The sequence below is a fragment of the Etheostoma spectabile genome, chromosome 9, assembly GCF_008692095.1.
Source record: "Etheostoma spectabile isolate EspeVRDwgs_2016 chromosome 9, UIUC_Espe_1.0, whole genome shotgun sequence".
Lineage (NCBI taxonomy): Eukaryota > Metazoa > Chordata > Actinopteri > Perciformes > Percidae > Etheostoma > Etheostoma spectabile.
Window position 1 is genome coordinate 34,714,831 of NC_045741.1, and position 17,825 is coordinate 34,732,655.

Genomic DNA, 17,825 nt, shown 5'->3' on the forward strand with positions numbered 1-17,825 from the left:
GTGCATTTTCACAGGGGTGAGATATGTTCTATGTATGAAATTGTATTGAATCTGCTGATGATCTGGATTGTGTGATACATCTGGAATGTTAGACCATACATCATGCCAGGCAAGATCGACACTCGTCTGGGGCAAGACATATCACTAAGTTGCAGGCCTATGTTCTAGGCTACCTAACTGGGCCATATCTTACCATGGATATTGAGCTGGCTAAAGGCCTTTTCAAAATAAAGTATTTTTTAGTAGCTTAACTAAATCCTAAAATTCTTTTTTGAAAACTTCCATTTAGAACACACATTATCCTAACAGTGTAACATGAAAACATACCTCAAACTCCATAACTGTGAGATCTTACATCAGAGTGAGAGGAATATTTAACGGTTATTTTGGGGTTTGTCCTCGTGCCTCCAACAGTGACGTCATTCCTGCCTCGCTTTATAAAACTGTCAACGCCTTCCTCTCACCTGGACTGACACACACCACCCCAAACACCACGGCGGGACAGGGGCTATTTCTGGCCAGAGCAGGAGATCAGTAGGCTAAACTACGCACACAACTTCTTTCACGGGCATTTTCCCCAGCTGCTCATTTCAACAAAAAAGAAGACCATCACCTGTTTTTTTTATGAATCTGGCAAATTATTCTTACTTCTCTGGCATGTGCAACATGACCGCTGAGACGCAGCACTCGCCTGCCGAGGCAAGTCCTATACAAGTCCTGTCTCCGAACGTGAGCCTGGACTCGCCGCTGGCTCCGCCGCCTCTGATGCTGCAGGCCCGGTCAAAGGACAATGTTTTGATCAAGTCTGAGCCCCGGGGAACCAGTCCAAACACGGAGGATGGAGCCGCTCTGGGGCAGACTGAGGAGCACCTGCCCACCGGGAGCCGCCGGAGGAAGAGGCCCGTCCAGAGGGGGAAACCTCCCTACAGCTACATCGCTCTCATCGCCATGGCCATTGCCAACTCTCCCGAGAGAAAGCTCACCCTGGGGGGCATTTATAAGTTCATCATGGAGCGTTTTCCTTTCTACAGGGAGAACTCGAAGAAGTGGCAAAACTCCATCCGCCACAACCTCACCCTCAACGACTGCTTTGTCAAGATCCCCCGGGAGCCCGGCAGACCGGGTAAAGGCAACTACTGGACTTTAGACCCCGCCGCTGAGGACATGTTTGACAACGGGAGCTTTCTGAGGAGGAGGAAAAGATTCAAGCGCACAGATGTGAGCACCTACCCCGGCTACATGCAAAGCTCCAGCGCGTTCACCCCAACCCCAATGGGCAGACCCTCGTACCCGAACACCCTGTACGCTGGGATAGGCTCCGGGTATGGCTCCCAGCTGACAGCCACATCCCCGCATCCGGCCATGCTGCATCACTACCAGACCTCCGCCGGGGCCGGCCAAGGACAGCCGCGCATGTTCAGCATCGACAACATCATCAACCAGCAGACAGTGCAGAGCGGCCAGGGGGGAGACCTCAACTCCCAGGCGCTGGGTTTGGGGCTGGGCCTGGGTGGAGGTGACCTGGGCTCCATGACCTCCAGCTGCTCGGTCACCGGCACCGACCCGTCTGCGTGCTTCCAGACCCAGACTGGCAACCCCTCGGCGAACATGCTGAGCAGAAACAGCGGGAACCTCTCATCCAACCTGGCCGCCGGATACCCGTACTCCTCCTCCTCGGCCTCTCCTCCGAACCTGCCCGCCATGACCCAGTCCGGTTTCTCTCCGGGGAACTCTCAAGTGTACTGCTCCGGCAACCGGCTGTCCCTGCCGGCCATGCGCCCGGGCTCGTGCGCCGAGCACACGGAGCAGCTGCTGGGCCTCTCCAGTCCAATGAACTCCTACAACAACACTTACATGAGACAGGCCAACTTTGCGTCAGGATTAGAGCGGTATATGTAAGGAATCATTTGCAACAAAAAAATCCTAATTAATTATAGGCCACCAAATAGTCCCATATTAGAGGATTATGCCCTCAATGAGTCCATAAGAGGTCAATAGTGTATGTCTGGTATAATAACATTAAATACTATTATTGGGATATTAGAACCTAATATAAGGCCTCTATTTCAAAATGTCGTAAGCGGCGTAATTGTGTCACTTATTAAAATAAGTTCCTGTAAGGATTTTGGTGATTTATATTAGCCAGGATCAGACAAAGATGAGCCATGCAGTCTCGTGATAAAACATTCCTATTTTAAAAGCCATTTAGATCCGTTTGACACATTCCATGACTGTTTATTGTATTTTATTGTGCCACATTTCATTCATATTTCCTGTGTTTTAGATTTTACATGTGTTTGTTAGAATATTTGAATCCGAGTCTGCCTTTTTTTATGTAAATAGTTTGTTGATGTGTAAAAACTTTATTAAAAGAGTGTTATCATTGCTGACGAGAGGTCGCCTGAAATAAATTCATTTTTACAGTAAAAATAAATGTGGTCTTTATTCTCGATAATTCTCTTTGTCAGTGAAAAACATTGTATTTTATCTTATATGGCTTTAGTGTTGCTGCAGGTTACATGTAAGATATCTATCAATCAGTGAAAATGTTGTATGTAATACAGTCAAAAAGATAACATGAGTGTCTTCATTAACAAAAATATTGTATCACATATTATGTTAGGCTATTGTTTTCATATTCAAGACAAAACCAGCTAAAAATGCTTCAAAAAGTAAGACTTGAGCCACGTTTAAATTACCTTTTTTTTTAAACACAGAGGCAGATGTTCTTCATCTTCCACCAAGTAAACATATAATTTGCAACATTGATTTGATTTAATTTAAAAGCCTAAATGATTAAAACAATAAGAACAAATGTAGTAGGCTACACATTAGACACAATGATAAACAATAAGAGTAAAAAGAAACAGATTAGTCCTCATCTTCACATAATGAATGAAGTTGTTTAAAAAAATAAATGAAGATCTCAAGAAAGCATGCTAAGGAATAATTAAACACATATATTGACTGAACTAGTCATAACCACTCAAAGTGTGCTAGTAAAGCACATTTCTTTTTTATTCAGCGACATGCACACAGGCTTAGTAAAAACAGAAGTGAAAACACTTTTACAGTTTGGTGTAGAGTCTCTGCATCTTCAACAACTCTAGAGAAATAGTCATCACAATTTCACCTGCAGGCTGTTTTTTTCTCATAATGAAGTCCTTTACCTTTAATTCCATGTGATCAATTTAATGCAAATGCTTTATTGTTAGATGCGAGATGTTTATCTGTCAGTTTTTTTGTTACAAACTATATCTTTTGATTTAAGGGTGTGGATGCACATGTAAGATATACCCTTTTTATTCCTTTTTCAGTGTTTGAAAAATAACAAATCCACTCATTGTTCACACATCATCAACAATATCAACAACTAGTTGTTTTTCTGATTTTAATTAGCATTCTAATTTGTTTTCTTTGTTGAAAAATGTAACCAATTTATCAGAATTTGAAAAAAAGTGCTTCCCAAGTCATCTAAGGTCACATAGAAATGTAGAAGTAGAGTGGAATAGTTGGTGTTGGCGATATAAAAAGTTGTTTGTGGTCAAGTGAGACAATTTTCAGAATGGATAGATAGATAGATAGATAGATAGATAGATAGATAGATAGATAGATAGATAGATAGATAGATAGATAGATAGGTAAAACAATGTATATTTATTCAATCTATACTACAAAAACAGCTCTGAGTTTGTTTTTGCTTAGGGTATGGATGCTGAAAGCTATTAATTATGGCTATATTCATTTGTCTGTGTGTTGCTTCCTGTTCCGATACACTGCATCTAAACTGCACTCAGACGTTTGATGTATTACATCAAATTAGTAGTACAATTAGTACCAATATTAGGATTGTAATGTGTTCAACCTCCTATAGTCTGCTATACTGTTCCTCCTGTTGCAGTAAACCCAGCACATAGTTGTTCTGAGGGCCACCTGGTGGGTCAGTCTGACCATACACATGGTCAGACATGTGTAATGAAGCAGGGAGAACTTGTAAGTGCAAACTACACTGGTTGTTTGGTTTGATGAATGGGACGGCATCTTATCTTACCATCGCCTTAATAATCTATGTCCACATATAGCACAGGCCCTGGGAGCATGACTGATATTTCAAGACAGTTTGTCAGCATAGTCAAATTCAAAGAGCAGGTCTGCCCATAACCTCATTACTTGTGTGTTACACAACAACTGTTTGTTCAGTCTGAATGAACAAACAGAACGGGAGGAATCGGGTTCAGAGTTTGCACCACTAGGTGGAAGCAAAAGCCAGATGTTCAGCATGTGGAATCGTTTTCCCTCTTCATCAAGGATTTCTTTGTGTTTGTTGTGATTATGATTTATCTGCTCATCAGTCAACAATGAAACGACTGCTAAAGTAAGCAGATAATTATCCCCTGTTTTCCAAATGCTGATAAAAGTGTTTCGGACTATTTAACATTGATACAAAGAGGCAGTTTGCACAGTATTTGAGATATCATTAAGAAGCTGATGAAAGTTTAGTCCTACATCAGCTTTTTTTTTCTCATGCAGAATTTATTTTTTGTATTTTAATGACAATCTAGTCACCAAGAATTATGAGGGGCCGGCTTCATAACTGGACATTATTATTTACATTTTACTTACTGTTGGAAATATCTCTCTGTGATGTCATATCTGAAAGACAAGCATGCATTCAGCACTTTTAAAAAGTAAGTTTTCTCCCTGCAACTCAAGACATCCAGCTGCTCCTGTGTAGATTGTATTTCCATTCTTGGCTTCACATATGTCAGGAGTTTTTATAGATTGTGCTCCAGTCTTCACTTGTTGCCTTTCAGATTTCAGTTTCAGATGATGTTATTTACTGTAGTAAATGAGTCGCCAAATCTGAAATGGGACACTGTTTTAATTCCATACGCAGGTCAGTTAGCACCCTTCGGTGGTGGAATGTAACTGACATACTCAGGCAGTCCAAATTTGAGGTACCCTGGTACTTGAGTCTTTTTTTTTTTTTTAATGCCACTTTCTACTTCTACTCCATTACATATTCCCCAGAGAAATATTGTACTTTATGTTCTTCAACAATATTTGCCAAACAATTTTGCACAAAGTATTGCACAAAAAACACACAATGAGTTCATGAAATAGGATGTTTTGCTTTGGAAGTAAACTATCCAACAGTTTATACAAGTACAGCTGAAACAGTCAATTAGTTGATTGACAGAAAACAAAACATTTTAATGTATCTATTTTGATAATTGTTGCTTTGCAACAATGTGAGGACTTGCTGCGTTTCCTTTAAATAATTTAATATACTTTTGTTAAACCATTACAAGCAATCAATCGATTAATGGAGAAAATAATCAGCCGATGAATTGCTAATAAAAATAATCATTAGCTGCAGTACGATGCAAAATAGTTCAAATGAGCTCCACCAAACAGTGAACTCCTGCTTTTACATTAATGCATGGGTATCAATGTTCTGATGATATAATATATCTGATATGGGGAAATGTGTCCGTGTTGAGGATACTTTTACTTTTAATACAATAGGACATTTTCCTGATTATATTCTTATTTTTACTCAAGCAACATTGTGAAGGCTTTTACTTGTGTCAGAGTATTTGTGCAGTGTGGTATTAGTACTTTTACTTAAGTAAAGGATCTGAGTACTCCTCAACCACTTGAAGTCAAGTAGACCCTTATTGGACAGTTTGTTTCATTAAACCTCATCCTGTTGTAATGATGCTGAACTCACAATCTGTCTGACAGCCAAATGCAAATATCCTCGAGCGGTGTAATGTAGGCTACATGAATACACACAATTAATCCTACTTTGTACTCTGTTTTTTAATTAAGACACTATTTCCATTTCACATGGGGCTACTGCATGCATTAACAAATAACTGCTAGTTGACTTCGCACCTCTCTCAAAATAGGCTCAGATCTCAGCAGCCTTCAGTTGGTCACTGGCGTGCACTGTCCTCTCGACAGCCATTCCTGTTAGAATGAGACTGTTATGACTTTTAGCAACAGCAGGGGGCGCTTCGACCCCACAAACCGTAATGATGAGAACCCTCTCCTCTTGGACCATTAGAACCGCTAACCCACTGAACCTGACTAATTCGATAAAAATCGATCAAATAATGCATTTTCGGCCAAATGTCTTAACAAAATTAATGATGTGCAGGTACCCTATGGAAGCCATGCAAAAGGAGCTGTAGATGAAAGGAGGCCTGTACTTGTACACATTCTTACACAAAACGTGTTGACATATTTTTTGTAATCTGTCATTTATTGATATTAGATCTTTCCAAAACAGTAGGCTATAAACAACCCGTCTATAGACGGAAACATAGGACAGGCACGGGTTGTGGAAGGCAGTGTGAGAGGTCAAATAAATAAATAAATGTGAACAGTGTTTTCATCCCATGGCTCCAAAAAGCAGTGAATCCAATAGAAATAATGTTATATATATATATATATATATATATATATATATATATATATATATTTATATATAGGCTATATATATAGGCTATATATATATATATATATATAGGCTATATATATATTTATATATAGGCTAATATATATATATATATATATATATATATATATATATATATATATATATATATATATAATTTTTTTGTGTGTGACGGCAGGTCAGACGACAGGACACACGGCTCAGTCAGGGCGAACTGTAGGTGATATTTTGATATTTAACAAGCTGCATGCTTGACCTGCACTTGATTCCTCCGTGGAACAGTCTTTTCTTTCAATAAAGAACATTAATGCAGACTTACAAAAGCAAACAAACAATAGGCTACAGATATATTGTAGTCGAGATGAGTTGTCACCTAGTAAGCCGAAAATATATGACAATCTGCTGTTGGTCCTCTGAGATGAATGGGGTGCTGATATAAATGCATTACAATAACTGGGTGCTTCTGCAGTGAACCGGAAGGTCAGCCCTGCACACACAACAGACACGTTACACATTGGCATCTGCTGCTGGCCTTTCACTCCTGACGAGGACGAACTGGAGCAGGTCGCAGCTGACCGTGCCCCCTGTGTACCTCCTGCGTGAATTATGCAGAAAATGCAGATGATAGTGTTGTGACTTCTTGACAAGGAAAACGCAAAACGCGTGAGAAGTGATCAGGGAATTAGGCGACCGGCCAAAACCTTTGCGGGGGGGGATTCAATACGGCCTAAATCAGCCGATTCATAAGGGGACAGAATAAAGAGCTCCGTTTGTAGGCATATAAGCTGTTTATTCAACACCGTCAATACAAGCTGATGTAACAGATCAAAAGTCTCAGGTCAGACGAAAAATGTAAAATAACAATTTGAATGTCAAGGGAATCTAATGGTAATAATCCTAAAGTGACATCTGAATATTTATTATAAAATTATTTTTTATTTGTCAGTATATGGGCGCAAATTGTAGCCTGTCATTTCTGAATTTAACAAATTACCTTTTAAAAGGAACGGAAATCCAATTGACTAATAATAATAAAATAAATACTATATATAACATATTTAATAAAATATAGACGAATGTACCATTGACTGTTTGCATGTGGAATTTTACATGTCGGCCTATCTGCACGTTATACGATTTACTTTTATTACATAGGCTATGTCTGACTTACTCTTCATCTTTTTCTTTGATGACCATTCTGAGCTCTAACATTTTTCAGACATTTATACAAATGTCAATTGGCTACTTTTAACCATAGGTTAAGCACATTGGAGATTTTGATTTTAAAAAAAATGCATTTTGATTATTGTCCAATTATTAATATATGCGCTTTGCTTGCGTTTGTAGACTATTTTATCGTAATCATCATATCAACACATCTTCCTCCTCTCGCCTCACACTACAAAACTGTCCATTTAATTCCATTTAACCATTCAGAAATAATAATCGCATGCTAAATGATTTAATAAGACATTTCGCAGCTTTCAGCATTTTTTAATCCATATTAATTTTCCCCTAATAAATTGTCAATATAGTAGGCCTATTGATAGTGCAGAGAATGATGGAGAACTCCAAATAGGCTATACCAGCTAAATGAAAATATTTAAGTATTAAAATGAGAATACATGTATATTGGAACAACTGATATTACACTCATAAAAGCTATTACATGTTATCGTTAGTCCTTTGTTTTTGTTTTTAACGAAATATGTTTTTAAGATTAAAGAGCAGATCCAAATTGGCTTGTAATTTCGTTCAGTTCCTGGTAACAGTGACTCAAATACCACGTGACCAGCGTGTTTCTATAAATACCTTTTGAGGAGGATAGTGTGACAGTCTGGCTGGATACCTACCCAACCCTGCGCCTAAAAAGATATTTTGGAAAGATACTTGGATATCCCAAAAAATGTGCTACAGCATAAACTGATCACAGACGGAAACAATCGCATCTCAAGAAAACACAAGTCCAGATTGGCGCAAGATCGATCACCTTTGACAGTTTTTTGAACGCCTGAAAACCGGACGTTTTCTGCTCGATGACCACCTCGCACGGCCCTGCTTGACCCACCTCAGACGACCAGGACTCGCCAAATCCACAGGTCAAATAGTTCTTTATCTTTTCAATAGATTCTAGCTATGTGTGCATTCAGTAGTTGGAGATAACTGCAGCAAAGTCTGGTGTGGTTGTGAGGGGGAGAGGGAGAGTGTGTGCGCGCTCTCGCTCAGTAGCCTTACCGGACCAGAAGAGGAGGAACTCTGGGAGAGAGGGGGAAGAGAAGCGGCGTCTCCGAGGATGACTTTAGGGACGGATATGTCCGACAGCTCTGCATTGTCCGAAGATGTGGACATCGATGTGGTTGGGGGTGACATATCCGTTGGAAAGGATGGGAAGTACATTCACCACGACTTTAACTTGGACAATGACTCGGACGATAATTACTCCCAGAACGCGGCCGAGAGGGTTTCCTCTCCCGGGCTCAGCAGCTCCGACTGCCCGTCAGACCAGATAGGGTCCACCGCAGAGGTCGGGACCGTGATAGGGGAGAAATCCAGAAAAAATGCTCTTGTGAAGCCACCGTACTCTTACATCGCTCTGATCACCATGTCCATCCTGCAGAGCCCCAAGAAACGTCTCACTCTCAGTGAGATCTGCGAGTTCATCAGCAACAGATTCCCTTACTACCGGGAGAAATTCCCCGCGTGGCAAAACTCTATTCGCCACAATCTTTCCTTAAACGACTGCTTCGTGAAAATCCCACGAGAGCCTGGCAACCCCGGAAAGGGCAACTACTGGACCCTCGACCCGGATTCCGCTGACATGTTCGACAACGGGAGCTTCTTGCGCAGGAGGAAGCGCTTCAAGAGGCACCAGACTAATGAAATCCTCAGGGAGTCTGGTGGCTTTCTACCCGGGTTTGGATACGGCCCGTATGGATACAACTATGGACTTCAGCTGCAGAACTTCCACGCAGCCCACAACCCGTATCACCCACACCACACAGGTGGTTCATTCCCATTCCCTAACGCCCCTTGCACCTTGCCCTCATCAGCCTCCATATTTCCTGCGCCGCACCACCTTCCCTCCCTTTTAGGGGCCGATTTACGAAAGCCTTTTTACCCTCAACTAAGCCCGTCTCTGCCGCCTCTCAAGACGGACTCCAGCGCCCCGAGTCGGCCTTCGTTCTCCATTGACAATATCATTGGTGCGGCCAACTCCACCGCTTCTTCCTACAGCGCGCCGCCGGGCAGCCAGGCTCAGATCCTGGCAATACTGACCCCAGCACTGGCCTCTGCTTCCAATCACATGAACCTAACACAGGAAGGCATATTACAACCAGGACCACAGGGCCAGACTTTTTCCAGCAAAACCCCGAATATAAACACGTGTCCTTTCTAAAAAATTTAAAAAAAAAAATTAAAAAAAGGAAAGAAAGCAAGGAAAAAAATCTTTTAGTAAAAAAGCCAATTGTGGCGTCGTCCTACGTGAAGGTAGGCTGTGCATTCTTGGCGAACTAAGAGTGTTTTGGCTCTCCAGATTCCCTAACAATGTAAGAGGAGACAAAGGTTTATTTATGGTTTGTAAATATGTGTATAATATTGAGAGACAGAAGCAAGAGAAACTCGTAGAAGGATCTTTTAAAAACCAATGCTGACCTGCAATCTGGCATGTGGCCTCCATTTGTCAATGGGAGAAAAAGGTCCTTACTTTACTTAAGTTAAAATGTGTCACCCATGGCTACGGGGATGTTTTCCGACTTTTTAAAATATAATTACAAATTTTATTATGATTTTTTTTTTTAATTGTTTTTATTTTGTGCATCGTGAGAAAATGGCACTGTTGTTGTTGAAATAGGCTGACAGACGGCAAACTCAGGTTTTTACTTAGAAAGCACATGGAGACAAAGGGGGGTTTGTGACACAAAAATAACCATTTCCCACTATCACTCCTTCTTCCCCAGAGGCTCCTCTACACGGTGAATTGTGACAATGTCATTTCATATCCTTGGTGGACCCGTAGCTATGCTATGTGGCTTTGGTAGAAAAGAGCGCATTACCTCTCTCAACCTTTTAATTGTTGTTCGTTCCTATCTATTTCACAATTTACTCTGTAGAAACATACAGTATGTCATGTGTTGCCAATAGAGAGAGACACCTAAATGTTCATAGGTCATTTTTTGTTGTTGTAATGACAAGAATAATAAATGTTTGTGAATTTGAAGAACAAAACCCAACCAAATCGTTAATTTCTTTTATTGCATGGAAAGTTGATGCGTCAGCGTTTACAAAAGAAGGGTCTATAAAACAAGCCAATTAAATGAGTTGAATTAAATTAAATGTACATGCTGCGTTTGCACCAAAACAAAATGTAACTTACAAATGAAAGTCCAACGTTTTTTTCTTCTGATTTTTAATTTTATTTAATTATTTCCTTTTATTAGGCTATTATTATGTGTTTTTAAGTCAGCAAAAGAAGATTTTAATAATACCCTTTTAGGCTATGTGTATCTATTTGCTCATTTAGGTAACATTTTAATAGGCATTCTTGTTCTAATCGTTCAGTTTCTAAATATAGCCTAATTAATTCATGTGTAGACACTCGCCAATGACAACAAGGTGATCAGATAAAACAGACCAGTTTCTTAGTAATGCAGTTGATTAAGACTCTTTCTAGGTGTGACAAACGCACGCATTTCAGTTTAAACATTTCCAACGCGACATGATGTGTATAACAGTCATGAATACCACGCAACAGTGGGCGAGTCTTCCTCTTGTGTGGCTCCTGCTCGCTTGTAAAGGACCATTTTCTAGCAAGTTACAAAGGCCCTAAATGAATGGGGACGTTAGCAGGCCTCGGCGGTCTGTAATTGAAAGTGAACAAGGATATACCCACGGTCTTTTGGGACTTTCGTTGCTAATTTGTAGCAGCATTTTTCATCAGGCTGCTAATCCACCATAATGCGGCTTTTTGGCCGTTTGTTGATGTTGTCAGTGTGGACCCCTGGCCCAAGGGAGTGAATGTGCGCCCAGCGAGCGGTCCCCCTGTGAGACCAGCCACACACATTTAGACCCTGAAAAGCAATCTTCTCTAAAGGCCCTCGGTCTGCTCCGCTTTCATGTCATCCGTGTTGTCTCGGAATACATACAGAAAAGAAGCAGTGGGACTTGTCCGGCTACAGAAAACAGGCCTATTGGTCTTTTTCAGAGTTATTGGAGCACATGTTTCCAGACAGAAGGGGTGTTAAGCCTCTTTTATTTACCAAATCTGTGTGCAAATGGTTAAATTAGTTTGTGGGTGTTTTGACAGATGATTATTAGGGATGAAGGGTGGGAGGGCTGACTCCTATGTTTTCCCTCAGCACAGCTCACTGAAAGTCTTTCAAACGAAAACCAACACATACTTTCTTTATCCAGACCCAGCCTTTATGTTCTTCCATTTTCTCTCTCTCTCTCCCCCCCCCCCCCCCTCTATTGGTGCAAATTGGACAATTGATAAATATCGTGGAAGGATTTGGGAAATTTTTTTTTTTTAATTTGTATCCGTGATGCTAATTGATATCGCTGCATATAACATTTGCAGAGTAAATGAGGTGGAGAAAAAAACATTAGCAGGCTATTGAAGTTTTCTGTGCACACTGGCTCTGACAGGGAGTCATTACGCACCACATCAGTCCATTAAAATCCACATGAAGCGTTTGCAGAGGTGGTTAAAAACCATTTAAATAACGGCAGGAACGAAAACTAGGCCAATAAAAAAAACACGGGACACAAAGCGTAAAGCGCGCGCGCACACACGCAGACACGCAGACACACACACACACACACACACACACACAATAACACACACACACACGCACATGCGCACACGCGCACGCGCACGCACTCCGGATCAGCCGTGAAGAATGCTCGGACTTTGAAAATGGACGATTTGAGACTGAACTCGTTTTATTTCTACGGATTTCAGCCCGATTGCGCACCAACACTGTCCATCTCCTCTGTAAGATCACAGGCTTGTGACCAGAATAGACCAAGAACTTGCTCTTCCTCGAAACCTCATAAACACTGAACACGTTAGACATCCTGAGCCCATTTTTCAGCGCCCTTTCATTTTTTTTTTTACATACTGTAAGTCCTAATTGGATCTCCCCGCCATTGACACATTGATACCCGCAAGGAAACGCGGAGAGATCCTCTTTTCCTTGCGGGTTGTCATTTAAGGACCACCCACAGATTCAGTGCGTCTTTATTTAGGCACCACGACGTCCGTCATTTTTCGTGAAGTTTTCTCAAACGAAATAAGGGGTGAGTGATATGTGAAGTGACAGCCAAATGACTAAACAGTCACCAAAACACATATGAACATTTCAAGGCAATTCCCATCTTTGTCTAACCGCTCCCATATGCCCCATTGGGCGTATAAACAGACTTACACCAGTATTTCGTGCTGTTATAATTTATTTATAGACTTAGATGTCAACAGAAATTTAGGTTCATCTCTTCTTCAAAATGTTGTCTCCTTCTCAACGCGGGGAAAGTGCCATGAAACGAATAGTAGCCTATGCCTACAGACCGTATTATTACGCTATCACCATTATTATCATCATCATCAAATTTTCATTAGAGTTTCATGTTAAACAGCGCGTGACAGCGGGGGATTACATGAAATCGTTATTGCTTAAATCTTGCTCTGCCTTGCCAATAATGTTATGTCCCTGATCGATGTATATTGCATTGCTGCGTCTTGAAGGACACGAGGACACAGGCTGCGGTGACAGCCCGAGGACACCGTGTGTGTGTGTGTGTGTTGTGTGTGTGTGTGTGTGTGTGATAGAGATGTCCGGCCTCAAGTTTACGCTCGTCAATTGAAACTGTTGAAAGCCATTCTTCGCCAATTGTAGCTATAATATGCTCATAATAAAAATATAATAAAGCTCCACAAAGCTTGATGTACCTGAAAAAAACACGTTGGTCTATGCTTCAATTTAATTTATAACGATATTGTGTGAAGTTCTGCATCATTGACCTAGTGCGAATAAACATGGACACAGACCTATTGCAGATCTTTTGGGGGTTAAGTCCCCCTGAAACTAGTCGTAGCCCCTGGTAATGAAATCTGCCTTTTAACGGACTGATCTATTATGCAAAAACAAGATGTTAAAATCAAAACGCGGAAATAGCAGGTGGTGCTAGTAACAAAAGAGCTGTACAACATTGTTGTTGCTTATTTCTGTTCATCAGTTAAAAGGGACAAAAGCAGTTTTCAGATTTTGAAATTTGACTAGTGTCATCCGAGTCCCCTGAACTTTGCTGCACAAAATAAAGGAACCCAGAACAGAGACACACACTACAGAGACACAGTCTCTGTTCAATCTGGTCAATTGGACACTGCTGGCTTCAGATAAGGAGTGTACTAATAACGAAAACAAACCACTCACATTTTACTTTTCACACACACACACACACACACAACACACACACACACACACACACACACAACACACACACACACACACACCATACACACACACACACACACACACACACACACAACACCACTTTGGAGACAGATATTGGGGACAGCCCGTCTGACGCTCTCCCCCTATAAACCAGCAACGTTTCGAGCCTAAGGGTAGAGCTTCTTACTTTTCTTATACTTTATCACCCCCCCCCCCCCCCCCCCCCCCCAACAGAGGAATGTTGGCCCTGTCCGCGGCTCCCCGGCCTGGAGGAGAGGCGAGCCGCGGCTCTAGCTGCACCGCCGCTATAAATCACAGCCTCCCCTCGCTGCTCCCAGTCTCCCTCCAGCCTCCTTGTTTTTGCAACAGACAGAGGAATCCTTCGCTTAATTAATTTAGAATGTGTAAATAAAGCGAGGACAGTGAACTCGCCATCATCTCTGGAAACACAATATTAACTTTGGAAGATCTTCGCCCAGCCGATTCTGACACACTGAATGAACACCTGCTGCAGGAAAAAAAGGGGGAAGGGTTACACACACACACACCACACACACACACACACACACACACACACACAAACACACACACACACACACACACACACACACACACATACACGCACACGTACGCACACGCACGCACACACGCACACATACAGACAGACACACCACACACACACACACACACACACCACACACACACACACACACACACACACACACACACACACTTATTATTTAGCCTGCGAAGATCACCAGAACATGATAGCAGGTGATTCCTGTCATTCAGGCCTGTTTCAGAAGGGTGAGGCGTGTGTGTGTAAAGTCTGGTGCCTTGTACAACCTTGGTTTCCCATTTATTGTTTTAAGCTTTTGATCAGATTTTGCAATGACATGACAATGACAACATTTTAGCACGTTTTAGACTCTGAGTGTCCACACAAGTTGCGTGAGATGATTACAGTAAATTACGCGCATGTGCCAGGATTAAACAAAAGGCACAATAGGCTACAAACGTATACACACATACTTACACACACAAACGAGGCATGTCTTGATCCATTAACCGTGAACTAATGCCAGGAGATAGGGAGTTAACAGACACACTGGCGTGCACAGCCACACGCACAATTACAACTGATGAGATCCTGAAACAACGATAACGCGTGCACGATGTGACCGCTTAGCAGGGACGTATAGAGAATATGAGAAAATATAGAGATTTCCCCCCCCCCCCCCCCCCCTTCATCTCAGCTGCCTTCAGGTTTATCACCTGCTGGAATGGCGTTGTTTTGCTTTGGGCTTTTCTAAATAGTTATTATTTACATATAGGCCAAGGAGTTTGATTCCATTTCTGATGAGATTTCCATCTTTTAGCGTAACCCCCTGTGTGCCTTTCAACGTCCTCTGCTGTTCCTCGGGCCTCATTTTGGCCAACATGAGCCTTCTCCATCAACTCCTCTCCTCGGCTGGGCTTTACTGGGTCGCACTAAAGGAAAAGCGAATGAGCAGCACTTTTATCGCTTTGATAGAGAGGCGCAGCTGCTGCTGGCCGCGCGCACACACAAGCAGCGGTGTCATGCGGGCGTTTTTACTGGCTTCTTCTTCCATTTGACCTTTGATGCCAACGCATTAAACTCACAGCTAGGACTCACTGCGACTGATGGCAGCGGTCCGACCCATTTATTACACCCCATGATTACCGATTTAGGATTTAAGCGTTTTTCCCCGTGTCTTTTTCTTTTACGCACCATGCAGAGACATTGTTACATTTTCTTCCCACAGGCCAAACAACGACAGTCATTGAATCGCAGTATTGCTATTAACTTTAATAACTAATTAAATTCAAATCAAATGCTTAAACAAACAGTATGCTAGCCTATTGTACACTTTGTTTCTTCTAATTAAGACATTTGAGCCTGTGATTTGACTAATTAATATGTCAATAATATCCGAGGACAAATGTTGTCTTTTACTTAATTTTGTTGGAAACACAAATGTTGCACACACAAGTGGTTTCAGTGCATTCACCATGAAACAACACGGATTTCAATGTGTCTGCTTTCTATCGGTATCCCATCCTCCTAATGGGTTTTAATAGTGTAATGGTTTCAGCCTAGGACGGTGAGGTAAATCAAAAATGTTAAACAAAAGTTAGCTCAGGGTGAGACATAAGAAATACCAAGGACACGGCAGCCTCAAGGTGAAAATGAAACTTTGTTGATCTAATCCTTTTCAGCGTGAAAGTGTGTTTTTGAAAAGTATGGGGGGAAAACCTCGCGATAAAAATTGACGTTTACCATCCAGAGTGAAATGCGATCAGGCTGAGGTCGTGGGGCCAAACTTTTTAAGACTAATGTTTATTTAGAGAAGTGAGCGCTGTCTATGGGACTCCCCGTTCTCCCAGAATGCTTCACTAATGTCTTTACCAGGCCCGAGCAGACCACCAGCAAGACTGCATGCAGTGCAAGATAAAGGGTCGCAAACCCACCATTAAAACCAGGCTGAATATTAGCAAATGGATGGAGCAAAGTTTACCCTCATTCTGGATGAGATGCCTCTTTTAATAAAACATACAATGCAAAGTAAAATGTTGACCTGACCAGATTTAACAAACAAAAAACAAAAATATGTCACTTATTTTGTCCACTTGCAGCTAAATTACTTTCTGATATGATATTTAGCTTTATTTCTGGTTGTCTGCTTGATGTGAGCTCCCTGTGTGAACCCCCAATCTTTGTACTACCCTAGACAATTATGTTACTGGAATAATAGTATTGTCTTTAAAAAACACATTTTTCATCTTTAGAGTCCTAAGCTGTTATGTAGTGCATTGACATCAAAAAGATATGTTTAGGCTACACATCTTTAATTCGAAAATAGCTCATAATAAACTTGCCAAATAAGCAAAACACATCAGGACAAAGTGGCATTATCTCACCCACCGTTTTGATTAATTTAAAGAAAAGGTTCCACTATAAAGTGTAAAAATGGACGTATTTACAGCACATGTCCCCAGTCCCTGGAGAGCAGCAGCAGCGTGTTTTCTTACAGTTTGTACAATTGAATTAGATACGGTGGGGAATCTGACCTCTTGCCAGACCCGCATATTTTTCACCCCTCAGGTTTTAGTGTTCTTTGGGTATTTTTGTTTTCTCAGCTGGAACTGCCATTAGACTTTGTGTCCGTGCCGTCCATTTCTATCTTTACCATCTCTCCTCTCTAACCCTCAGCAGCCTCCCCCCCCCCAACACCTCACTTTCTCTTCCTCCGGGCAGCTAACACTCCGCCACCAACGTTGATCTGAGCTGCAGACTGGACAAGGCTGCAACACAGGCAGCTCTGCAGACCACAGGCATGCCCACTGTGCACACAGTATACCCAGAGGAAAGCACATGTGTACACAAAGGAAAGTGTGTAGGCCCAGGACCTTCTGTCAAGTGATCACACTGCAACTTTGTTTCTTTATGAATATTTTCTCAGAGATTTATGAGAAGTATAATTTTGGTGCATGTCGACATGATTTTCCAAATGGACTAAGTGAAGTGGTCCCGTGCTTCAAAACGACATTGTTTTTAAGGATAACAAACATTGGCTAATGACTTGTTGAAATTCGTTTCATGTCATCATGGAATTGTCACTGCTAATTTGTTCTTTGCCATTCAAACATGAGGTGCTTCATGAAAAAAAAAAAAATTGTTTGGCTTGACATTGTATAATGACAGTTATTTCGCTCAAACTTGGTTAGTGCTGGAATATGAAGATCGTCAGTCTTCAAGATGGCCGCCTTTTTCTCTGCAAGTTATTGACCAAAAGTGCCTGTACAATTGCACACAATATAGGCCCATATGATTCTTCAGAACATAAGAGCCCTGAGGAGCCACAACAGCAGTTAAAGAGTCA

At 41.5% G+C, this 17,825-nt stretch overlaps 2 protein-coding genes across 2 annotated transcripts; both read left to right on the forward strand.

Annotated features, from left to right (window-relative positions):
* Positions 1-417: 417 nt before the first annotated feature.
* On the forward strand, positions 418-2,396 carry foxe3 (forkhead box E3). Its single transcript, XM_032526996.1, has one exon. The coding sequence runs from the start codon at positions 625-627 to the stop codon at positions 1,897-1,899; it is 1,275 nt and encodes a 424-aa protein (XP_032382887.1). The 5' UTR covers positions 418-624; the 3' UTR covers positions 1,900-2,396.
* A 1,612-nt stretch (positions 2,397-4,008) lies between these two features.
* On the forward strand, positions 4,009-10,685 carry foxd2 (forkhead box D2). The gene is made up of 2 exons (XM_032526362.1): positions 4,009-4,020; positions 8,466-10,685. The coding sequence occupies exon 2, from the start codon at positions 8,760-8,762 to the stop codon at positions 9,861-9,863; it is 1,104 nt and encodes a 367-aa protein (XP_032382253.1). The 5' UTR covers positions 4,009-4,020; positions 8,466-8,759; the 3' UTR covers positions 9,864-10,685.
* The last annotated feature ends 7,140 nt before the right edge of the window (positions 10,686-17,825 follow it).

What these genes read in the sequence shown, in the direction of transcription:
- foxe3 (XM_032526996.1), top strand. Translation starts at nt 625, where the DNA reads ATGAATCTGGCAAATTATTCTTACTTCTCTGGCATGTGCAACATGACC.
- foxd2 (XM_032526362.1), top strand. Translation starts at nt 8,760, where the DNA reads ATGACTTTAGGGACGGATATGTCCGACAGCTCTGCATTGTCCGAAGAT.